The sequence below is a fragment of the Genypterus blacodes genome, unplaced genomic scaffold, assembly GCF_046128005.1.
Source record: "Genypterus blacodes isolate CSIRO-AG114 ecotype Tasmania unplaced genomic scaffold, CSIRO-AGI_Gbla_v1 ptg000017l_1, whole genome shotgun sequence".
In the NCBI taxonomy this organism is placed as follows: Eukaryota; Metazoa; Chordata; class Actinopteri; order Ophidiiformes; family Ophidiidae; genus Genypterus; species Genypterus blacodes.
This window is the reverse complement of record NW_027466831.1, coordinates 6,825,958-6,851,580: the sequence shown is the minus strand read 5'-3', so window position 1 is coordinate 6,851,580 and position 25,623 is coordinate 6,825,958. Positions and strand designations below refer to the sequence as shown.

General features: G+C 43.8%; 2 protein-coding genes across 2 annotated transcripts; both read left to right on the top strand.

Moving 5' to 3' along the window:
- The first annotated feature begins 182 nt into the window (after nucleotides 1-182).
- txnrd3 (thioredoxin reductase 3) lies at nucleotides 183-10,119 on the top strand. The gene is made up of 16 exons (XM_076140856.1): nucleotides 183-598; nucleotides 1,236-1,296; nucleotides 2,199-2,308; nucleotides 2,810-2,908; nucleotides 3,550-3,622; nucleotides 3,714-3,833; nucleotides 3,973-4,115; nucleotides 4,317-4,432; nucleotides 4,950-5,175; nucleotides 5,909-6,001; nucleotides 6,170-6,246; nucleotides 7,245-7,401; nucleotides 7,489-7,596; nucleotides 8,069-8,164; nucleotides 8,264-8,398; nucleotides 8,946-10,119. The coding sequence occupies exons 1-16, from the start codon at nucleotides 482-484 to the stop codon at nucleotides 9,006-9,008; spliced, it is 1,794 nt and encodes a 597-aa protein (XP_075996971.1). The 5' UTR covers nucleotides 183-481; the 3' UTR covers nucleotides 9,009-10,119.
- Nucleotides 10,120-15,016: 4,897 nt separating this feature from the next.
- On the top strand, nucleotides 15,017-25,590 carry LOC142991014 (carbohydrate sulfotransferase 11-like). The gene is made up of 3 exons (XM_076140945.1): nucleotides 15,017-15,593; nucleotides 21,103-21,182; nucleotides 24,392-25,590. The coding sequence occupies exons 1-3, from the start codon at nucleotides 15,500-15,502 to the stop codon at nucleotides 25,235-25,237; spliced, it is 1,020 nt and encodes a 339-aa protein (XP_075997060.1). The 5' UTR covers nucleotides 15,017-15,499; the 3' UTR covers nucleotides 25,238-25,590.
- Nucleotides 25,591-25,623: the final 33 nt, after the last annotated feature.

The following is a 25,623-nucleotide window of genomic DNA, read 5'->3' as shown; positions in this document are numbered from 1 at the left end:
TAACAGGAATTAGTTTGGTTTAATAAGATTGCTGGTTGGAAGTAGCGATTATTATGCGTTTAGAGCAAGACTAAGCGACCCCGTGACGTCAAATGGGATCGCACGTTTTGTCGTACGAGATTGACTAAGTGGGCGGGGCTTTTCTTGGGACAACGATTGGCAAATAGAAATGCGGCGTGGTAGGAGACAGAAATCCAGCGCCCATAAAGTAGCGAGGCAAGGAATAGTAAGACGTTTGGCGCGGTTGGCAGGCAAGCAGCCAGACAGCAGCTAGACAGCAGCTGCCGGTGCAGAGGGGAACTCAGGCCAATCCCGTCACTTCACCTTCCACGTTCTCTTAACCTGTCCCTGGTGGAAAGACCGACTTATATTTTCTACACAAACCGGCTCGAACTGCTTTTGTTTTATTCGGGGAGTTTTTCTCCGCATTCTCCAGTAAGCTTGCCGCGCGCAGGCTTGACCTAGACGGAAACGACGGAAAATGCCTCCCATCGAAAATGACACCGGGAAGAATGAGCTCAAATCCCGCATACAACAGCTTATTGACTCTAACCAAGTCGTGGTGTTCAGTAAAAGCTACTGTCCGTTTTGTTTGAAGGTAAGCGCATCTGTGTTTTGTTGGGTTAAATGTTTGCTAACTTCATATACCGCCAAGTAACTCGGGCTATGTCTAATTACTGGCGCGTTCTTGCTATGTTAGCGCTCTCTCATCATATTTGATGGAGACTCCAAACGAAATCTATGCATAGACCACTCATAAGAACTACTACGTTAAAGCCTATGACGAATGTAGTCGGTCAGAGATAGATTATGAAGAGCTAAGTTAACACTTTAAACAGTTAATGATATTACCAGGTTAACGTATTGTTAATGGTAGGCATAGCAAAGATACGTAATTTACAGGCGACAAGTTTGCTCCAGGCCTTGACGCAGCACTATTGAGCCGCTTCTCACTTTGACGTATCCTCAACAATGCAAGCTACTTTTTATTGAACTATATTAACTTTGGTATTTAGGTTCTGATCTCTGCTAAACTCTTGAAACACAACGCAGCCTAAAAAATTATGTTGGGATTATGTTCTGTGAATGCTCGATTGTACTGTTTGCGTTGAGTGGTCACCACTTCATCCTCGAGATTCTTAGTCTGACCGTCACAGGGTTATTGATTTTATTGATTATAAAATGTTATTATTGACGGCTGGTAAAGAGGGGTCACATGTTGCCTGTTTTTCTAGGTGAAGGATCTTTTCAAAGAACTCAATGTCGCCTGCAACGTGGTGGAGTTGGATCTTATAGGTAAGGACATGATGTGTGTTACTGATGTATTTTATCTTAATTTTATTACAGCATGAAAAAGCTGAAAACGATCCATGCAAGTCTTAAACATGAAAAAGGAGCGACCTAGTGTGCCAATAGTTTATGACATTATGCAATTGTGAGGTTTTAAAGAGGAAATAAGAAAAAGAAGAGCAAGCAAAGTGTCAACAAAAGCAACCTGAAAGTACACACTACTGCCACTTTGTCACAAGTGAGGGATTTTGATTTTATTTAGCCAAATGTTCCAGACGTGATGAAAGATTAGGACACTTCCTTTTATAATGTGTACACAAAGAAGTAACAGTTCTGTAATTGAATTGTGATTAAACCACAACTGCTATTCATGTTCTTGTTGAAATACATTTTGTTAGGTAGAATATATTATCATTGGTTATGGTTATGTGAGGGTTGAGGTAAGGTCATTTTTCACCTAGACAAAGCTGCTGAGTCACTTGGTGTACACTCCCTGGCTCCATGCATCTCTGCCAGCCCTGGCACCTCAGCTTCCTTGCTTGTTGTCTTTGTTACTGTCTCTGTTGTTTTAGTAGTGGACTGCTGTGGTAAAGCTATGCACGTACTTTGAGAAACTCCCATAGCCAAGTTTGCATGTCTGAGAGCATTTAACCTGGAAACCCAAGATTTTGATGTTCATATTTTTATATTATATATCGCAAAGACTAAAATGGATTACATCAGGTTCAGAGCGAGACATTCATGAAGTATTATAACTTCTTATCCTCCAACTGATTAAAACATCACGGTTACAGCACCATAGAATATCTGTATTTGGGAGAAGTAAACCGTTTTGTCAGTATTGATCAGCTCTCTTGTCAGATTACTTCTTGGTCTTGAATATTTAAACCTTGTCTTTTTTCCTCCAGATGATGGGCCCAACTATCAGGACATGCTGCTTGAGATGACGGGACAGAAAACTGTTCCTAATGTCTTCATCAACAAAACACACATTGGTGGCTGTGACAAAACCATTCAGGTACGCATCACTAAAATTGTCCGACTTGTCAGGTGTCTCGTCCTCTCAGATTCAGAGTACATATCCTATGTGACATTACAAAATATAGTGGCTTGTTCAGGTGTCAGAAACACTCGAATTGGTCAGTTTAGATTAAGTAACATTTCAAAACGGACCATAATGATGAACACAATCACACATGAAATGAAACCAGATCTCCCCTTGCTACAAAGCAAATAAATGCACAGTTGAAGTCTTAATTGATTATTATTCTAACCATATCTGAAATGGGTTATGTGCATAGTGTGGCCTCAAGTTTCTTTAACCCAAACTTCTTATTTATTAACACTTGTTCTCACTTAAGAGAAGACGAATCAGAGCATTCATTGTTGCAGAACTATTGCAGAGCTATTTTGGAAGTAGGGCAAACACATGTGGGTGTTATCAAAAACACTTCAGCACCATTTCCCCCAATCCTGCATCACAGTGTCCATTGTTTTTATTATTATTTATTTCCACCAGGCTCACAAAGACGGTGTCCTGCAACAGCTACTGAGTGATGTCTATGACTACGACCTGATTGTGATCGGTGGAGGATCTGGAGGTCTGGCCTGCTCAAAGGTGAAACTGTTTTTCTGTGTTTCACTTTCAGTCTTACTCATTGAAGCCTAATATAAATGAACATAAGAGGTGTTAGTCAGATTATATCAACACACTGAGGCACTTTTGACATCTATATAATACGTGGTTAAACATAAATGTAATTGAAACTGTGAATATGATTGAGAAGGCCTGGCCTATAGAGGTGTAGTTTATCTGGCTTTTGTTGGTTGATCTGTAATGTTGAATTTATTACTTTACTGGTCTGTAGCTGTAAAACCAGTTGGACTTTTAACAGGCGATCAGATGGAGGGATGTTCAGCAAGTTGAACCCTCCTTTTTAATTGCACTACACATGTGTCAAGGTTGAAATAATCTTAACCATGTGAACGTCCTAGTTAAACATTTTCCATAAACTAAATGATGGGAAAGGAGATTAAGCCCACAAGAAACCTTAGCATTTGGAGACCCATGATCATATCGCTGTCTCTAGTTCTGCATCATGTGACCTCAGAAATGAAGGCGCGTGCGTGCGTGCGTGCGTGTGGAGTGATTGAGCATATTGAATCCCGCGGAGAGCGGCAAATCAATTAAAAAAGTACAGCATTGGGATATTGCAGAGAAATGATTTTGAGACTTGGTATTTGCGCTGTTCTCAATAGGAAGCTGCGGTACTGGGGAAGAAGGTCATGGTACTGGACTACGTTGTACCTACGCCAAAAGGAACCACCTGGGGTAAGACGCATCCCATTTTTACACAATTGTATAGACCTATGTATGGCAATATGTGTGTGAGTCTTACTTGGTTTCTCAATGTGCTGGTCAGGTCTGGGTGGAACTTGTGTGAATGTCGGATGCATTCCCAAGAAGCTGATGCACCAGACAGCCTTGATGGGCACGGCCATGCAGGACGCTCGCAAGTTTGGTTGGGAGTACGAAGAGACAGGTGAGGTTTCACACCACAGACCCAGGAGGTCACGAAGGGGCGACATCACCTCAGTTTGCCATGGTAAATCAGAGGCAAGCTTTGTCTGGACTGACTTTTTGTCACTCCACTGTTTCCAACGATGGGTGTTGTGTTTTAGTGAAACACAACTGGGAGACAATGATGACTGCAGTGAACAACTACATCGGCTCGTTGAACTGGGGCTACAGGGTGGCACTGCGAGATAAGAAGGTCAACTATGTCAACTCCTATGCCGAGTTCATCGAACCACACAAAATCAAGGTCAGTGCTTTTTCACCGAAATGTAATTTTTGACAAAGGAACCCAAATATCCACCCATCACTCATCTTAATGAGATGTCTGCCTAGAAACGGTAGCCCGATGCCACTTGGCCAATAATGTTTGCACCCAAAGCAAACGGAAACCACATAACATCTTGTATGTCTTTTCTCACGCGGAGATTCCGTTTGTGTTTTGTTGCAGGCAGTCAACAAGAGAGGGAAGGAGACCTTTCACACAGCAGCAAAGTTTGTGTTAGCTACAGGAGAGAGGCCACGCTACCTGGGCATCCCTGGAGACAAGGAGTACTGCATTACCAGGTTAGAAGTCGGTGCCAAGCACACAGCGGAGCAAACACCATCTGTCTGTATCTAATGACACGCTGTGTGGCGAGCCCCCCTCAGAGTTCATTCTCCCAGCAACAGGTCGTCCTTAGTTGATTTGTTTGCATGTGTGTGTAATCTCTGAAAACAAACGCATCCTTTAATAATGATCTGGGCTCTTGGGTGGTCCCCAGGCAGCCTTGTCTTGTTGCTTACATATAATATATTTTGAATCCAGCAGCTACCTAAATGTGCCGTTATGCAATCTTATCCCCTGGTGATCGCCTATCATCCTGCTGCTGTTGTGGAAACTTACTGCCGGTCTTGTGGCGCTCACTTCTTACCACACACCTTATTTTGAAACCCCAGAGATCATATTGGGTCATAAGGCACAGGCTTAGGCCGAGTTTTGATCAGACTGTTCAGGTGTTTAATTTGTGCTTCTGTTTCGTATCTGGTTACTAAGTGTATGCTCTGCCTTACTGTGCCTTCTGTCTGTCTGTCCGTCTCCTAGTGATGACCTATTCTCCTTGCCCTACTGCCCGGGGAAGACTCTGGTGATTGGAGCTTCCTACGTGGCTCTGGAGTGCGGTGGTTTCTTGGCAGGCCTGGGTCTGGATGTCACCGTCATGGTGCGGTCCATTCTGCTGCGAGGCTTCGACCAGGACATGGCCAACCGCGCCGGGGAGCACATGGAGGAACACGGAGTCAAGTTCCTCCGCAAGTACGTCCCCACAAAGGTGAGCGTCCACTAACCTGCTTTGTCTGTGTGTGTGTTGTCGAAAGTGCTGTGATGAATTCCACATTTGAGAAGTTTTGTTGATGTTGTATCAGCATTCTTGAACTCGGTGTTCTTGTTGTGGCCATAGTCTCTGCTGTTACAAGACTGCATTGCATTCAAAGGCGTTATTTTAACAGTTGACCTACATGAGCGGGACAAAACATACATGACTGAGTGTTCCACCCGCACACCAGTGTAATCACCAGCATCAGTCTGTCTGTCACGGTGATGAACTCAAACAGGTTTTTATCTGCTTCAATCTCGCCTGGTTAGTTTGGGTTTCATGGTGTTACCGAACATTCTACGCCCGTTTGACTTTGGCGTTTTTTTTCCCTCATTGCTGGAACAAATCTAACAACAACAAAAAGCACAGATGGTTTCGGCTGTGGTGTAGAACATTCTTGAATGTGCCCGCACGCACACATCACATTACAATCTCTCTGTCTCAACACAAACACACACTAGGATCGGTGATATCTGAGCGCACGTACGCATACAACCAATGAGATGACCGTCTCCTCTAGAAGAGCAAAAATTAACCAAGGACACTATTCTGAGTAGAGGGATAGTATTTCATTTATGTTTAGTAGGAACAGGTTGAAGAATGTTCTGGTGTAGCATCACTCTGAGTGCATATCTTGTCAGACTCATGGCCACGTCACTATTTCACGATTTGCATGTTTCTGTGTCAGGTAGAGGAGCTGGAAGCGGGCACTCCAGGCAGGCTGAAGGTGACAGCCAAGTCTACAGAGACCGACGAGGTCATCGAGGGAGAGTACAACACTGTATGTGCCACTGCCAAACATGCAGTTTGTCTTTGACTCAACATCTTTTCCCGTCAAATAAGTCCATTTCACTACGGTTACCACTGATGTCCTTTGGATTTCAGTTGGTCTTTGTTTGCCAGTGTTTGTGAAACGTACACTCCTTACATTCCTTTCTCTGTTCTTCAGGTGTTGATTGCAGTGGGCCGAGACGCGTGCACAGACAAGATAGGTCTAGATAAAGCCGGGGTTACAGCCAATCCCAAGTAAGTGTGTGTGTTTGTTCTGTTCCCTCCTTTCTTCTTTGTGTTTACTTCACACCGCATGGGTCGGCCTGTGCCTTTAAGACTCAGTGAACAGTCATGGTGATTCAGCAGTATTGGCTTAACTGTGTGTGTGTGTGTGTGTGTGTGTGTGTGTGTGTGTGTGTGTGTGTGTGTGTGTGTGTGTGTGTGTGTGTGTGTGTGTGTGTGTGTGTGTGTGTGTGTGTGTGTGTGTGTGTGTGTGTGTGTGTGTGTGTGTGTGTGTGTGTGTGTGTGTGTGTGTGTGTGTGTGTGTGTGTGTGTGTGTGTGTGTGTGTGTGTGTGTGTGTGTGTGTGTGTGAGATTTTGAAGATGGGAAGGAGGGGTATTTATGTAAGAGCTAATTTGTTTACTTCTGTCAAACTGCAGCTGTTTTGTCTCTAAAATGAAATATGGCATGTTGTTTTCCTGATACATGCAGGGTTTGTTCTTGCTTTTTTTTCCTCCTTTTCTTAGAACTCATCAATTTCTCTTAACATTTAACTTGTTCATTTAAATGTGCCTGTATGTAGATTGGAGATTTTTAAAAGAGATTTGCACATTTAGGTTTTTTGCATTTGCTTGTTTATAGTTTTCATAGCATTGAGACAAATGTAATGATTTATGTCTCCACTGTGTGTGTGTGCATGCGTGCATGGATGGATGGATGGATTAGCCCCTGAGGTCGCAGGGATTAAGACAGCATGAGGCAAGATTCAAACAGTGCAGTCATCACGCCGCAGTCTCATGACCATAGCAGTTATTCAGGTTATGTCGGTACACAGCTAGAGGGGCGCTGGGTTCGGGCACCGTCAGCAGGCCGTCCTCTGCCTCAGCTTTCTACCATGGAGGAAATAACTTCAACTTCTACATTCTGTCTAACGTGACTCTAAAGCTGTTATCTATTGTCAGCTTAGCAATAACTAGCATTTATAAGTTAAATGCGATATTTAGTACTTTGTCTTCCCCTCATCTCACGGCAGAAATGGAAAGATTCCAGTGAACGATGAAGAGCAGACCAACGTGCCTCACATCTACGCCATCGGAGACATTCTGGAGGGCAAATGGGAGCTGACGCCGGTCGCCATCCAGGCGGGCAGGTTGCTGGCACGGCGCCTCTATGCGAGCGGAACGCTAAAGGTACAAGTACAGGTCGAGAAGAGACTTTGTCTGACTTTTCATAATGTTTAATTTTCTCATAACAAACCATATTTAACATTTGTGCAGTGTGATTATGTCAACGTCCCCACCACTGTCTTCACCCCGATGGAGTACGGCTCCTGTGGGCTGTCTGAGGAGGCGGCCCTCACAATGTACGGGCAAGACAATGTTGAGGTAATACGAGCGCACACACACACTCACACTCTCTCTCATCTGAATGATTTAGTAGATATCTGTCACTTGATACTGAATGTTGGAGTTCATTGTGACTGCAAGACGAGGGCTTTCTCCAAAATCAACCAATAAGTCAAAGCCAGTCTCACTTTTATTTATTTATTTATTTATTTATTAGAGGTTTCCTTATATCTTTTTCATGCATCATGGAGTATGTTGCAGTAAACCAGACTAAACCACATTTCACAGGTTACTGCTTGTATTCCACCTGTTGTAATCCAAAGATCTTGCTTGTGCATGCAGGGCAGTGAATTCAGACATTCAGACAGATTCTTGTGCTGTAATATGAGAGATCCCTTAGTCTTTTGTTTGATTCTGACGCAGGAGAGTTGAAGAGAACATTGGGTGGTTGTTGAAGTTATTGAATTTGGTTTCAATTTGTGTTTACATGTACCTGGTTCTTTCTGCACAGGTGTTCCACACTCTGTTCTGGCCTTTGGAGTTCACTCTGCCCGGCAGGGACAACAACAAATGCTATGCTAAGATCATCTGCAATAAACTGGACAATGTAAGTGTGTCTATTTTTAAGGGGGGGATAGAAGTAACAGCCTAACATCTGGGGAACATGTGACATCAAAGTGTTCTGTAATCCTGTCATGCTGTGCAGGATCGGGTCATCGGGTTCCACTACTTGGGTCCCAATGCTGGCGAGGTGACGCAGGGTTACGGTGCAGCCATGAAATGCGGCATCACCAAAGAGCAGCTGGACGGCACCATCGGCATTCACCCCACCTGTGCTGAGGTAATAAGATGTTACAGTTTTACAGAGAACCTGGATGCTGCACAGGTGTTGTGTTTAATGTACATGACTGTGCATATATTAACTACCGGCACCTCAGATTACCTAAAGGTTTAGTGCATGCACGTATACAGTGAATAAGTGATTGATTACAGAGGTGCATTCGGTCAAAGTTAAGTAGGCTTCACCACTCACAACGAGACTGATTTGGAAGATTTCTACAAGATTCCTATTTTGTAATCTGACACTTTGATGTAAGTCACTGTGACTTCCTGCTCAGTGAGTTACGCCACTGATGTCAAAGTCCTTTTTTTGCTGCCAGCTGACATTACCTTACGTACCTCCACTCCTCACAGAGCTCTCTAGTACAGTTCTGTCTGGTCTCGCTATGTCAAACACAGCTTTGGTTCATCTCTTCAAATAAAGCAACAACAGGAATCGCAACATAATGTTCAGCATTTGTGTTGGTAGCATTAGATTACAGGTGAATTTAGCTTGATTCAAAATGAAGCGACATGGCCTTGACCTGCTTGTGTCCTCATTCTTCAAGGTCTTCACCACTTTGGAGGTGACGAAGAGCTCCGGTGGGAACATCAACCAGGCGGGCTGCTGAGGTTAAACCCTGCTCGTTTAGCGGGCTGCTCTCATGTTAGACTAGCCAACCAGTCCCTCACATCTTAGTTCCTGGTCTACCTCAACGCCGTTTACAGGTCAGTCGTTTCTCAGGACAAACCCAATGATGACACCACGGTCAGTCTACGTCAACAAAGCCTCATTTTAGTTTTGCTGGCTGGAAGCTAAGAGGTGACCGGATGAATCCAGGGCTCTGGTTGTGTTTGGTTGTATATACATGAGGGCAGCCTGCCGAACAGCGGGGTTACTCTGCTTCACTGGGCTTCCATTAGCGTGTCCTTCTCAGAGGAGCGCACCCGCACTGTCCTCCACCGGGCAGCTGCGTGCGTGTGTGCTGTTTGTGACGTCCTCGCCCGTAACCCACAACGCTGAGGTGGGTGAGGATCGATGTGCCTCTGCAGAAGCGCCTGATGGCCGCCTGAACCCTTCGTCCAATCCCCAACTTTAAACTCTTCATTTCCTCCAAGTGTACAGATGATGTATAAACTCGTATCACTTTAAACAAGACACACATTTGGCACCAGTAGGATGTTGAATGGATGCATGGCTCTGACATCTGACCATCCTGTGGTAGAAACAAGACATTATTTAAATCTGGTATATGTGTGTTTGCGTGTGTGTGTGTGTGTGTGTGTGTGTGTAAATAAAGCGTCTGTGTCCACACATTCCTGTTGCCAAGTTTCTAAAGAGGACTACGGTGTCATCAGTGTGTGGACGGGGCCATTTGCCTTAACGTGAACTCAAACCTTCTACCAAAGTGTTCACCAAAACCAGACGGATCAAGAGCGTCATCCTGCTCTGTCAAACCTTCAGTGTGCATCAGAACTCTGTGAGCCTCATTGAAGTATGAGGCTCAATTGTGTGTTTTAGTTTGAGAGAATAAGAATGCTTGAAATACATTTTTACTCTGTTAAATTAAAGCCTTTGTTTGTTGCATATTACTGTTCTGTGTGTGTGTGTGTGTGTGTGTATGTGAAATAACTGATCTTCTAGATGAGTTTCTCTGGTCACCTGTATAAATGACTTGCTTATTGGTGTCAAACCACTGTAGATTAATTCTCAAGATTTAATAAAGTATGTATACAGCTCCATTTGTCATTTTGCGCTTGCTTTAGTAGTTTTTAAATCTTTTCTAATGCTTTCCTCTGAAGCTGTAGACTTTCTAACAGTAAATATTGTGGGAGTGTCTTTGCCTGAGTCACAGTCTGTCCCTTTATGTCGTCAGTGCCAGTGTATATTATATTTCCATATACTGTATTATATTAGGACTTCAAATCCAAATGTGTTGTATTGGCCAATAAGTTTGTATGGAGTTCCCAGCGCTTCCAGCAGCCTTCAGCCTCTCCATCTGCCATTCATGTCACGCAGCAGCAGCAGTCTGTTGAATAATACAGAGATGAAATGAGGGATATTTTGGTCTCTACCCATACAAGTACCATGGATCAAAATCAGCCGGTTGAAGTGGGCAGCCTATTCATGCCACATACATCAGAGAGCTCGGGGGGGGGAAAAAAGGGAATCATTTTCTCCAAATGCTCCGTTTCTGCTGAACCATTCAGCCTCTACAATTGGGCGGTCGTGATCAATGGCGCCTGGGCTGGTGTGAAGCTTTTGTTTGCTCATTGGCTCACATCTCAGATCGCTGTCACCTGCACGGCTGCCATGGCGACTCGGGATTTTGATGAATGTAATTTGGCTGGTAGAATTTCTCTTCAGGATGATTGCGTCGGCAAAACAACTCACCGGTGTTTGTTATTCCACTAACAGACAAAAGCAGAATCCTGTTGAAATGTTTGTGAGGGTTCAAAGCTAAATTGTGCTTGGACCCCATGCTGTGTACAGTATTAGTCACATATGTCCAATGAGCAGTGAGTGGTTCTCTGTTTGCCTCCAGGCTCCCAGCTTCCTGAGTCTGTCCAATGAAAGAAACATTTACAAGCCCATGTGACTTCCATTTCAAAGCTGTGTTGTGTGATTTCACCCTCTGTGTCCCAAAATGCTCTTTCTTATCCTAAAGCACTTCATGCTGGGGTAAACAATGAATCCTCCTATCTTTCTGAAGATTTTGGCATGACTGTGCTGATATTTGAAATTGAATAACTCCTTTCATTGTCAGCCTCAGCCCCGAGGACACAGACTCAGACTAACAGAAGGGATGAGAGGGAAATGTGTTCTTTCTTTTCATTCTCAGCTCTCTGATCTGCTTGTTCATTCTATTTCAGAGAAGCTCTTGCAGGAACAAACCTCTACATGATGTAGAAACAAAACCTTTTTACTCAACCACATACTTGTAAGGAAGTAACTTTTAATACTGGAACTTCTGGTTGGACAGACGTGTTCCTGATTCCCATGCAGATAGCGTGTTCATGCAGGGTGTAGATGAGGATCCAGTTTCCCGATAAAAAGATAGAAGTTGCCAGAAGGAAATGCAAAACCTGCCCACACAAACTGTGGAGCGCTATCACTGAGAGGTCAAAGGTCACTCCTGTCTCACTATGACTGGTGAATTTCCACACACAACATGTGAAACCCAGGATTACGTAATCAAGATGTCACATCATGCTTACTTTCTCAGTTATATTCCTGCCTGGGAGGTGAAGGTGAATTCAAATAGATTGGATCTTCTTCATTTTTTCTTCATATCAGTTTAAATGAAATGAAGTTAAATTAAATACATCAACCGAACACTATTTCAGACGGTTACTCATTTACAGGTTGAATGTGACTCTTTTCCCTTAAAGTGAGTCATGTGACCATTGGCTTGCAAACTCACCCGCTTACTCAAATGGAACATAATATGCAGCGGCACGTTGGAAAGATTAATAGTAATTATTAGTATGATTGGCAATCATACTAACGATTTGTTTATGGTCCAATCGAGAAAGTGAAAGAGTTCAATGATTTTATCCAGTAAGCGCAGATTGATTGAGGCTTTGTGGAGGCTGTACTGCTGCTGACAGTGTTTGGCCATTAGGGGGCAGCCCAGTCTCACAGATCTCTACATCCTTCTGCATACTGACTTAGAGACGCGTTGTGTTTGGTTATTGTTGCTTAAGTAGAATCAAAGGCTTCTTTTCTGTTGGTTTGTTCTCTCGCTACCTTCGCCTTATAAGCATCACTCTTGCTTTCTCCTCAGGTTTGGTACAAGATGTTCCCCCAACAAGCAACGTGACCTTCCTCCTCCTCCTCCTCCTCCTCCTCCTCTGCAGAAAATGTGTTCGCTATCAATCTTGAGTGTGGCTTTAGAGTGGAGGAGTCAAAGAAAAGAAAAGGGGAGGTTTGCAGCAAATGAAGGAATCTGAGATGGAATTCAGTCACTGCTGCTCTCGTAAGTGTGTCTCTGTCCTCACACACACACACACACACACACACACACACACACACACACACACACTGTGTTCCAATATTCTATAATTCTATCCCCCTGAGACACATTCAAACACCTTAATGACCTTTTTTGGTATTTTAAAGTTAATCTTAAAAGACAGGCTGATTTGTCTTTAGTCCTAATCCCGCATCTGCTTTCCCTCTGTGCGTATTAACCTGGAATGCAGACAGACTATAGCTTCAGTCTGCTGTCTTATCAGCAGGAGAGGAAAAAGTAGTCAAATCCTGCACTCAGGTAAAAGTATCAAAAGGAAAAGATACTCTGAAATGAGGCCGTAATGAATAAGAATACATTCAATTTCGCAGTTGGGTGAAAATCAATTTATATGGGACAAATGAAAATGAATGAAAAAGAGAAATGGTGTAGGGAACCCTGCAACACCTGAACAACCTAAGCAAAGCACTTCATCTGTTTGCAGTACAATATAGTAGAAGTAAAAGTACTGAGGTTTGAATTTAGGTTGTAGTTCAGGTTTTGCAGATTGCCATCTTGTCAAATCAGTTGGAGAGGGAAAGGAAGAAAAAAGAGAGAGTAAGGACGGCTAGGGAGAGAAGAAAGGAAGGAAGGAAGGAAAAGAAAATAGGAAGAGAAGGAGAGGACTGAAAGGAAAGAAGGAAATATATAAATAATAGTGTTGCTATGATCACAGACTCAAGTCCTTGCGATTACATTTTCTATTTTCTGATGATGGGAATATGTGTGTTTGCCTCCTATAAACCAAAAGAAAACATGCTTTACTAACAACTAATAACAATAGTAATTGATCAGAATGAACGATTTCCTTCCAGGAATGATGATTTGGAAAGAAGGGCGATCTTTCCAAACACTTTGGCCGGTCCCACCTGCTTTTACAGCTCTGTCACTCCTCATCCTTCCTTTGTTATTTATGTGCATATCATTCGGCCAGATATGAGTCATATTTCACGGTCGGGTCCAGTGGAGGGATAATTCACCTCTGAGTGAAAATGATTACAGGCCAGGAGCTCCAGAGCTGTTTGGAGATTTTGATGTATTCATTTATCTCTTCATAGCCGGTCGACTGAGTCGTGTGTTATTTTCCATCCACACCCACAGCTGCAAACAGAGAGCTCATTATGCACATTTACTCAGAGTAACTTTAAATAGCTTCATTCTCAAGGTTTTTTTAAACATTTCTACTTGGAAAAACTTTTCCTCCATTTAATGGAACAGTTTGCACTTAATTATTGTTTTTTAGTTTTTTTTTTTTTTTTACAAGATTTACCTAATAGCTGAAGCTCACAGTCACTTTCTAGATTCTTTCTTTCTTTCTTTCTTTCTTTCTTTCTTTCTTTCTTTCTTTCTTTCTTTCTTTCTAACCCTAACCATTACCCTTTGTGAGCTGACACAGCTTAAAAGTGGGAATGATGCAAATGTTTATCCTCCTCCTTCAAACTAGCAACTTCTGTGTATAGTCACAGCAGCAGCACACATGTACTAACGTTACTGCAAAGAGACAGAGTTTCTTAGAGCCTTTACACCGTCTCTGCCATCAGGTGTGGGTTTGCTCAGTAGCGTGGCTCCTAACCCATCCTGACTTCTCCTCGGGCCTCGTCTGCCCCCCGACACGGCAGAGATGAACTTGAGGAATGTGGAGGAGGTCAGAGGTCAAAAGCAGCTCTGCAGGAAGTCACTCTAATTAGTTAGATGTTTACGCCTGCTTTACGAAATCAAAAGCTGGGTTACGCTGACTGTTTTGGCCCCCTTGGCCCTGAGGGTTCAGGATGGATGCAGGTGTATCAAAGTCATCACCCCTGTCATGTGATCTCTGCTCTGGAGGTTTTAATCCCCTTAGTGACAAAACAAAAAAACTATTGCACACTCAGAACTAGTAAACTAATAAAATCCCACAGATTAAAGAAAATAAATTACTTTCATGAGTAAACCCAAACAATGTAAATGTATTTCTCTGTGTGTGTGTGAATATTGAAGTGATGCTGAGAGGCTGGATGGGGGGTGGAATTAAAATCAGATGTGTTACTATGGGAATGATCCGTTAGTTTGTCACATTTTGGGAAGCGTGTGTGTGTAAGCGCGTGTGCGTACGCGTGTACGCACGTGGGCATACAACTCGACTTCACAGATCCGGTCCATTTCGGCTTCAAAATAAGATACCCTAACATAAATAGATAGTCTAATCTTAGAGTAGGGTATTAAATATTCGTGTACTTCTTTGTCCTCCAAAATACTGTTACTGCGTTCCACTGTAAAGTAAGATATTAGATTTTGCGACAAAATACAATATTTCATTTTGTAATAACAAATTTACTGTACTGTAGAGACACGGCTGAAATATAAGATGCTTGTCTGTAATGTACTCTAAAATATTATAATTTGACAGTACTTTAATATGATTTAGATACTCAGGTATCAGATATCGTAATTACTATAATAACACATTCTCCTTTATTTTGGGTAATTCATTGTTGGCCGCTTTTAATAAAGATACATTGACTGGAGAAAGTGTAACACAACATAAAAAATTTAAACAGGCTTTATTGTCATCAAATAGTGCTGTAGTGGTTTTATCTTGAAAGTTAACACCGGATGTCACGTTATTTCAGCCAGCTTGATTACAGCATTGGAGCGCAGCGAACGTTACATTTGGGCATAAACGGGTTAACATTGAAACAAGCCTTTGGACAACGCCATGGGGAGAGAAAAACACACACACACTGACCCCCAGCCCAAACGACATTGTTGGTGAAACATCCTGGTCAACGCGTTTCTGCGCCAAGACCCCAAGAAGTAACGGAACTGGAACGCCGGAGACTCTAGCGGGCGAGCCGAGCCGATCCGATCCGAGCCGAGCAGAGTGTGTGCCGCTCTCGGCTCTCCGCTCTCTCATCCCCGGCTTGTTTCGGTGCCTTCTCCGCTGCTGAACCCCCTCCAGGCTGGACATGCAAGGATGTACAGAAACATAATAAGAATAACAACAAGGAATAGCAGAGGTCAGCTGGCCGGGTCGATGCTCCTGTCTGTGATAAAGTAGAGACATCCCCGGTCCGCTCGGTTCTGGACAAACTGTCTCCCTCGGCAGGGATCGTCGGCTCCAAAGGTTCAGGATGAGGAAACCCAAAGTGAATCGGATGGTGTTTGCATTGTGTGTGGGGTGTTTCATCATGGCCATCTGCTACTTCCACAGCAATCACAAACCAGGTGAGTGGAAATTGATTTTTTACACACCACATTTCATAACGTAGAACAATAACCTGAAGAAGGATTTATCAATAAAGCCAAAGCTCCTTGTAGCTGATATGATAGTAGAGGTATTGTACATGATACTGCAGATGGGATTCGTTGCTTGGTAACATACATTGTTTTGGCCAGCGTACACCCGAAAGTACTTGGTGTCTTTGTATGTTTGCCTGCCTGCCTGAGTGTATATGGGGGTGGGTTCGATCTCTGTTGCTTTGCACTGTGCAGCAGGCCAGCTGGTCCCATTGTGCCTCAGGTTTGCTCACACTATGCACACCTTTCTGTACAAATCGACCCATGATCTACATTCTGTGAGTGTAAATAATCTGATGCAGGTTGTGATCTGTGCGTTATGCAATTTTCTGATTGTTTGCTGTAATTCTTCCGACAGAGGAATTACAGTAAATTCTTCTTCTTTAGGTTGAACCTCTCCCTCCCCACCCTTTGTCTTTATGTTCCCACGGGCTGCAGATCTCAAGGAACATTTTCATTAGCAGTCTGATTAGTGGAGTGTTTCCCCTGCAGACTGGGAGAAGTTGCAGCTGGAAGAAGGGTCGGCTCACACTGAGATCTGTTTCCACCTCCTCCAGGTCCCCCTCTCTGTCACATACAATGGCCTCATTCACACATGCCCAGCTATATCATGAGCCAAATGGCGTATACAGCCTTTACTGTGAGGAGCCTTTGGATCTTAGAGTGTCTTTAAAGAGAGGTCACTTCTGGTTGTCTGCCATGTGTGACATGGGTCAAGGACTTTTTTGGAATCTCAGCGAGATCGTATGGTTTCCAAAATATCACACATCTGAGATATATGAAGGAGGATGAACTCTTAGATTCTGTAAAAGTGTGTTAGAGAACACAATGGTTGGGGGGTTTCATCAGGTGTTCTGTTCTATTTAGTTCCTAAATATTCCATTGTTCCATTTATTCATTTCCCATTTCCCCCCACACTGTTGACTTGGCTTCTTAATAACAGTTATTGTACTGCAAGCAAGAGAAAAGGACCCACTAACTCAGTAATAAGCATTTAAGAGCTGCATTTTTCCAGCGTTTGCCTCAGGGAATCTTAAAGGAGAATAAATCTACCTGGAATCCACTTTCTTGTTTGAGGTATTAAACATTCCTGCCAGCTTTAAATTTATGGAATTGGCCTGATTTATACAGCCACTCTGTCCTATTTGCATTTAGAAGACTTTCTGTATGTTCTGTACGAATGCCACTCAGCCAGGGTAAAGGTCAAATAGTTTTTTTTAAAGATAATATGAACCAGTAGAACGGTGTTGAGCAATGTTTGAGCTGTCAGAGCTTCTATAGAACCTGTCAGTGGGTCTTCTTTACAGCATGTCACACTAGAGGCAGCCAGCACAGGATGAGATGAAGCTTACACTGCAAAACTCAGCACTTTAAGGGATGACCCTGGCTGTTTTTAATGCTATGATCCCGTTTCTGTGCAAATTATTGACTCATTATTGACTCTTAAGAGAGATTTCTTCTTGGTTCAAACACAAATATACACACATTTAACACTCAGGCAAGCAACACAGAGTGATGTTAGCCATGTGGTGAGTTTATTTTCACTAAAATCAGCACAATTCTGGCCTGATCTTGGTGTCAAATTTGTCACAATGAACATTCTTTCAAAGGAGAGGGTTGGTGTGGTTTGGTTTGTGGAATGTGTATTTCTTCCAATGACAGTGACCGTGGCGCTCACAATCTGCGCCTACACACACCCTGAACCTCACACAGACGCTGATTCATAAGATGCGAGACGAGCTGATGGGTTATCAGCTGGTTCACACCACACCGAGCCAAACCGGAGTGCATTGTTTAAAGCCTGGGGGCAGCTGCCTCATACCTTCCTTGTCTGGGCTTGACTTGAGGCCAAGACGATCATAAAATTTAACTATTCAGCACTCCGGCATCATTACAACACCTGTGGCACACACACATTTGCTCCAAGGCTTCTTTTGGGCAGATTTGGGACATGTCAGTGGAAATGCTGAGGGTGCAACTTTCCAAACTCTGAGCTCATTATCTGTAAGTTCTTTCCTCCTCTTTAAAACAAAACACCAGAAAGGAACAGAGTGTCTCTTGATCTTCGTAATGATTTTCTGCTGTCACCGGTGTGTAAATCAGATCCTTAAGCCGTCGGAGCTTTGTTGATGACAACTCGGGTCGTTCCTACTGTTCCAACCTGCACTCCTCAACCGCCAGCTGTGTATTCAAGATGACGCAATCCTCCAGCAGCTGATTATTTATCCAGGATTCTAGATCATGGGTTCCTTTGCATTTCCACTGTACCAGCTGCTTTCAGCACGAGTAACCCCCAATTTGTGGGCAGTTTGTGGGCAGTTTATGTGCAGGGGCTTTCAGTTTTCATATTGCTCTCCAAGACTTCCACTTTGCCTCCCTTCTCATTTCCTTCAGGAAGGTTTAAAGGTTAACATATGGTGCCACAATAGCTTTGAACACAGAACACATCTAGGCTTTGTTTCCAGTAGACCGGCTGAAACTCACAAAATGGAACTAGATGGAGTAAACTGTCAAGCACTGACAGCAGAGTTTGGGAGGAACTCGGCTCCTCAATTAATGGCTGAAACATTGGAGAGGATCCAGACAACTAAAGGAGAATCTTGGGACTTTTGCTTATCTTACTGGGAAACATAGCAATTCTCAGTTTGTATGTGTTTCAACTTTCAAATGAAGCCATGCATGCTGGGAAATCCACTGGATCACTAAAAGCAAAGATCTCAGCTACCAGCCAAACAACTAACGCTCCCCCCCCCCCAAATATACATTAAATCCTTCTTCACTGCAAATGAGTAGTAAGATGGATGCCTCCCATCTGCATACACTCTTTTAAGATTCCATAAACAGACACTACACCACCCACATGCCTCTGCTTTTTCACTAACACCCTTTACACACACACTTGTGGCCTTAAAGGATCAGGCTTTCCCTTGTACAGTGTGTCTCTCAGCAGAGCTGCTCTTTGGCAGCAGAGGCCATGGAGGGGGGGAGGGGGGCCCCCAGTTTCCCCAGTGGGACCTAAACACAGAGCTCCGTTTATGGCTCAGACAGGAGGAACACACATTGGCTTTTTCTATATTTTGCATTTCCCAAGCCTTCGTTTCTTTACAGGATGGTGGAATGCAAAAGAGAGGGCTTGGCAGAGATGGGTCTATAGCTAAAACCAACAGGACAACCTCTGACTTTAAAATACTTCCAGGCGGCAGAGAGAGGGGCCGATTCTGTTTAGGGCTGCAGCTGACTGGACTTGACTTGGTTAGGTGTGTTAATTTGAGAAAAGTGCTGGCACTGTGTGAATATGGGCAAAGTGTATGGCTGTAGGAGCTTTACAGATCTTTTCAGGGTTTTCACTTTCTAGGCTCTTGTGACAGAAAGGAGCCAACATATGCACGTCTATTAACCGGAAATCAATCTGTCTGCCAGCAGCCTAAATTCTTTCAGACGTTAGTTACCTCTGCTGAGTACCTTTTTGGTTTAAGTGGCGATGTAATGATGGCTTTGGGAGTGGTCGCAATGGAAATGTGTTCTTTAGTCACAGGCAGCCTGCATGAGGAAGTCCTAATGTGTTTAGAGAGCAGTGAACTGTAGCAACCTTCATCAGAACCCCCCCCCCCCCCTCCCATCTCTAGGTGATCAGCATAAATCTTTTCAGTCCAGCATTGAAGCCTGATTCAGAATGGCAGAGATGAATTGGCAGAGGGAGAAGATTGTGTCAGTGTGGCAGAGATTGGATCTAATTTCAGTGAAATATTTCAGCAGTCTGCGTTGGTGAAGTGTGACTCTCCGGCAGCCACTTGGCTTGATCATAGTTGTGCAACAGAGGGCCAAAGTCAGAATGTCCTGACAGAGACGTAATGCTGTTTTCCTCCCCCGATGAACACTTTGTCCCACTCACTCACTTCTACTCGCAAATGTCTGAGCCTCTTCTCTCTATTTCCCTTAACAGACGGATACTTTGGCTTCTTTCAAATGTTTAGTTAATTTTGTTGTATTTGTCAAAGTGCGCTCGCCTCCGACCTCCTCCGCTCCACGAGGGAACATGGACACCATGTGTTCTCAGAGAGTCGACCTGACGCATTCTGCTCCTTTCATCTGGAGAGGCTGCGGCGGCGTGTTTTCATTTTGAGCGCATTTACAAACAGGGTGACAGCTGTGCTTTACATTACTGCACACTGTTTGCAAATGTGTACGCTTTTTTGATTGATTACTGCCTTTCAGCTGTTTGTTTACGTTTGTTCTGTACACCCTGAAGAGAAGTTCCAAAAAGTTCTTCAGGAAATGTGTTCTTTGTCATTTCATCCGTACAGCAGGATCACAGGCTTTTGCAGTAGTTAAATATAATCGCCTCTCGCTTTGTTGTTCCTTCGTCTCCTCCACCTTCCCAGGACTCGTGGGGTCAATCAGTGACCTCTGTAAATGCTGCCCTACTTGATTCCATATGCCGCACTCTGAACGTAGGCCCTTTGGAGATCCAGGGAGTGGTCCTGAGTTTCATCTTCCCAGAGGAAATGCTGATCACTGCTATGAAATGTGACACCAGTGGACCTGTAAATCTGCCCGGCGACAGTGGAATGATTATTTCAGCGCTGTATTTGTCCTCCTTTCCAATTATAAGGGAGAATCCTCTTTTACATTATGGTATGTAGAAGAAGTGTAATGGCTCTCTTGGCAAGCAAACAGTTTGAAGCTCACATCAGGCTGCCGTCTGCCCGTCTGCCCCTGAACACTTGCAGAAGGTTAAATCGCCCCTAGCTCCTGTATTCAACAATAATACTGGTGAGCAAATGCATTTAGATAACGTTTATGCTGCTAAACCCATGGAACTCTTTACAATCACGTCTCAATTTAATCTGTGCACCAGAGATTATCTCAATCTGATTATGGGGTTTCGATCACGGAAAAAATGATCTCATCGCCTTAATCGGATTAGAATATCATTTTTCATGATCTTGTAAATGTAAATGTACTGACTGACTGTGGCTCTGCCTCACTCCTGTACTGTAATGTATCTGGGGTGTGTGTGTGTGTGTGTGTGTGTGTGTGTGTGTGTGTGTGTGTGTCGTCCTCGTAAGGAGACCTGCAGCAGAAATCTGTCTCTCTGCATTTGAAGGTGTTGTGCTGTGGTCTGATCCTCCAGCGGTGTAATCAGATCTCAGACTGAAATCTCATCCCGGCAAACCTGAGATCCAACTTGTTGTCATCGGTCAGCAATCCGCCTCAAGCTTGTCTGTGATTCTCTCTCTCTGTTCTTCTTCATCACACGGTGACACAGATGGTTCATGCAGGGTTCTTTATCTAAAAGCATTTGCTTGTTGGGACACATGGTGACAGACTCTTAGCAAGAAGGTTCTGGGATTGTGTGTGCATGTGTGTGTGTGTTTGTGTGTGTATAGAGAATGGATATATGACACATATTTGCTTTTGGTTTGTTTCTCCTCAGCCTCGGAGCCGGCGGGTGAAAGAAGCAGTGGGCAGAAACAGCGGAGGAGTCCTCTGCAGACACTTTACGACAGCGACCAGGTCAGTTTGCTCACCAGGATCTCCTTAACGGGCTTTTCTAGCTCCTCATTAAATCTCTCCCGTTAAATTCTCATGCAGGCATGAAAGGAAATGCTCCAATTTAATGTCCTTCTGCAGAATCAAATCTGCCCCCAGTCAGACAGAAACTTCTTCTAATTGGAGAGACAAGTTGTATCGTTTTTGAGTCTAAAAACCTTAAAGCCACTCCAAATCACTCAATATGTACACTTATATACACACACATTACAACCTGTTGAACTCTTTTGACTTAAAGTTGAGCAGCTGCCTGTGGTCCAAGAAGCTCAAGAAGATCTCGATTAACGGGTAAATTAGGTTTAATAGTGATTGTAACTGAAAATATAAGATTCGCCTTCACCTCACAGATGTTCCTGGGTTTAAATATCATTTCCTGTCTGTGTGGCGTTATTCCGCCCGTATTGGGTTGGATTTCCTTAAAGATTCTGCTTGTGACGCTCTGTGTAACATATGAACAACCATCTCTGCACTGCGCTTAATCTCCAGCGCTTTGATGTTTTATCTGGACGTGGAAAACAAAAAAACAAAAGGTCAGACATCTTTGTTGGATTTCACCAATGACATTTATAGTGGAGGATTCATGGGTTTATTCTGGCACTTTGAGACTGCAGACAATTAAACCAGCCCAGTAAACTGTTTTACATCAGATGCAAGAAAGGAATTAGCATTTAGATGGCATTCATGTATTTTTCATGAATGCATTAGACATGGAACAGGATGATGCAAATACGATCTTGAGCAGCTTTGACTCTGGGCACAGATGGAATGGATTTATTATCAGGTGATCTCAATGTTACAAATGAGACATATGTGTGTGATGGTGTGTTTTATTAAATGATTAGAGGCCAGGGACAGACGTTTACGATGAATGAATGAATGATTGAACCCTCCCTGCATGTTAAATCTGGTGCCGGGTTGTATGAATGACCCCAGAGGAGACGAATAAAGTGATGGATGGAAAATACTAATTTGTTTTATTCAAGTTGATTTATTAGGGCTGTTTAAGTTTAATCATGACAGATTTTTAAATGACCAAATTAAAGGAAGGAAGGAGAAGGTGAGGTAGTCCCAGTCGGGAAGGAAAGAATGACATTAAGAAGGAAGGAGAGATGAGAGGGAGGAAGGGATGAAGTGTGGAATGAGAGAAGGACAAAGGAAGGAAGGACAGAACTGATTAGCAAAAAGCAGAAAACTAAAAATGAAGAAGAGGAAGAGAGAAACTGAGATGACTTATCTGTATTTTTGGCTTTGTAATGATGACTTTGACATGCTGCTGAAATATTTCATTTAGAAATTTCACTCTTTGGAACAAATTCCACCCTGCAGATTGCGCAACATCTACAACTCATCCCCCACAAAGTCCATACCGTGAACTCTGTGTGTTCATGAGGAACGCTTCTCCTCACTGGCGACGCTGTGCTCCGTCACTTCTCTTCCCCGTAAATGCAGATGTATTTTAATATGGTTATTGTTTCTCTAACAGCTGTTTCCAGTTCCATCTCAGTATGAGGAGCAGGGAGGAGCGCGGGGCCGCAAAGCAAAGCAAAGCAAATCCGTCAGGCATTGTTGACTTTCGATTATTTGTGTGCGTTTGTGTTTGTGTTCTTCCTCGATATCCGAGTCTGGAGGTCGGCGTTTCGCGCAGTTTGAGTTGTCAGGAGGGAAACGGGCAGGGAATTGGATTCGTGCAAGATGGATTTATGTATTTGCATATGTGTGTAGCTGAGGGCTGAGTGCTCCTTTGAAACACATGCTGCATGTTTCTGATATGCAAGCATTTCGGTTAAAGGCTAAATTAAGTCAATGGCGGACTGTGACCTGCTGATTACCACCATCCTCTCCACGTGTCACTCAAGATATTTGTGATGGCAGGACATTATGGCTTTAGTATTGTGGGTGTTTTGGCAGCTGTTGAAGATTCTGCTCTTTCTTATTCAATCTTCTTCCAACTGAATGCGGTTGCAAACATGCTATGTGTCTCAGAAGGTTCTTGTTGAGCTCTTTGTCTGGTTGCCCAACATGTTTGCTTCTCCCACACCAGCTGATCTGAAAACCCACACACAGTCTCGACAGTTCAGATCAATCTAATGTGTCTGATGCAGATGTGGAAGGGAAGAAATTTCTGTATTGATGGCTCACAGATGGAGGTGGAGTGGCACCCCTGAGCCCTAAATGCCGTCATGTGACCCACAGAGTTCCACAGATGTTATTGCCCCTGAATAAATAGTGTGCGATGAGATCACCATTGTCAGCCAGCTTTTTATTACAGTGAATTATTGAATAACAGAACCTTTTATTGTTGTAAACCAGGGCCTGAATACATACTGACTATGTACTGGACTTTAATCAGTACATTACAGACAAGCCTGGTGTTCCTGTTCAATGAAACATCTGTTTCCTGGTGCATCCTGTTGGCTCTTTCAGTATCCTCAGGTGCAGCACTACATTTTATATTTAGATCACATGGGATTAGTGTTTTAAACATAGAGGACAGAGACTCCATGAAGAATAGAGTGACTTTTAATGCTGCGCACAGAGCCACACATAGTGCCAGCAAGTCAGACCAAGAGTCTCAGGGCTCCAACCGCTGCAGCAGTGAGCCAGGCTAAGTAAATGGAAGAAGTAAATATGGAGTTTGTGCAAAGAGGAGGTCAAGCTGAACTCCCTGACCTATGATGTTAGGAAGGCTTTCTTCTGTGGCTGTAGTCCTCCAAGGGTTAAGTACAGTCAGTGAGTGAAGTTAACGTAAGGATGACATCATGCACCGTCTGACTCACTGTTCTGGTGGAAAAGTTGGGGGAGTTTGACTGATGAGGTCGCCTCGTCCTCTGACCCCAACCAAAGAGAGAAGCCAAAAGAGCCATTTAGTGGAAACTTCAGTGGTAATAATAAATATATACAACCATGATGAAAGGTAAATATATAATCTAAGTTACAGCTTGGAACCTGCAGGAAACCATATGAGGCAATAAGGTTACAGCAGCAGTGACCACGTTCAGTACAGAGATGGTAAATCCTGGTGTGAGTCCATGTGTACATTACATCCATGTGAGTGTGTGAGAGCCCTTAGTAGATTCATGCTCTGATTCTTTACTGGCACAGTTTGGTGATTGTTTCATGTTTGTTGACTCGTCTTCTTTCTCCTTTTATTTCCTTTTCTTTTTTCTTTTTAGGCCGAATCAGCAGTCCAGGCGACTCACCAGGGTCGGCGGGAGCTGTTGGAGGAGGCCTGCCGCTCATACACTCGCAAGCGCAGGGTCCTCATCCCCGAGGACCTGAAACATGTCATTGTGGATGACCAGCACGGTCTGCTGTACTGCTATGTGCCCAAAGTAGCCTGCACCAACTGGAAGCGAGTGCTCATGGTCCTGAAGGGCATGACCGGGTCCCACAGAGACCCGCTGGCTATTCCCGCCAACGAGGCCCACGTGCCAGGGAACCTCCGCACCCTGTCCGAGTACTCCACCTCCCAGATCAACCAGCGTCTGCGCTCCTACCTGAAGTTCGTCTTTGTACGCGAGCCCTTTGAGCGGCTGGTGTCGGCGTACCGCAACAAATTCACACGGAGCTACAACACAGCTTTTCATAAACGCTACGGCACAAAGATAGTGCGGCGACACCGGCCGGATCCCAAGCCGGAAGCTCTGGAAAAAGGCGACGACGTCTCCTTTGAGGAGTTTGTGTATTACCTCGTGGACCCGGCCACGCAACGAGAAGAGCCGTTTAACGAACACTGGGAGCGGGTGCACTCGCTGTGCCACCCGTGCCTCATTCACTACGATGTGGTGGGAAAATACGAGACGCTGGAGCAGGACTCCCGCTATGTGCTGCAGCTGGCAGGGGTGGAAGACCAGGTCACCTTCCCAGCCTCATCCAAGAGCACCAGGACTACAGGAGACATGACCAACCAGTTCTTCCAAAACATCAGCCCCTTCTACCAGAAGAAGCTGTACAACCTCTATCGCATGGACTTCCTGCTCTTCAACTACTCCATGCCAGCCTACCTCAAGATTAGATGAGGTTTGGACTTAACTCATCCACAGACTGAACTGGTCAGAGAGAGCAGCAAAGCAGAAACTGAACTTTTTGGCCGTTGTCTGCTGTTTGTAATTTGCACCAGGAATACTTTGTGTCGTCTTCATCAAGAGGATGAAGACAGTGAATGTTTCAAAATGTGCGTGCCTTTGATTGTGAATCTGATTCTGACCCCCAAAAGATAAAATGACAAACTTTGGAACTGTGACAGTTGTTTTGTTTTTGTTTTTACTGTAAGAAGAGAGTTTGTGTAAGTATGACATTGACTTTATTTATTGTGTTACATCTGATTCTTCAAAGTCAGACAAACTAGAATACATCTGTAGATTCTCTCACAATTTTCAAATAAATGCAAATGAACAAGTGTTTT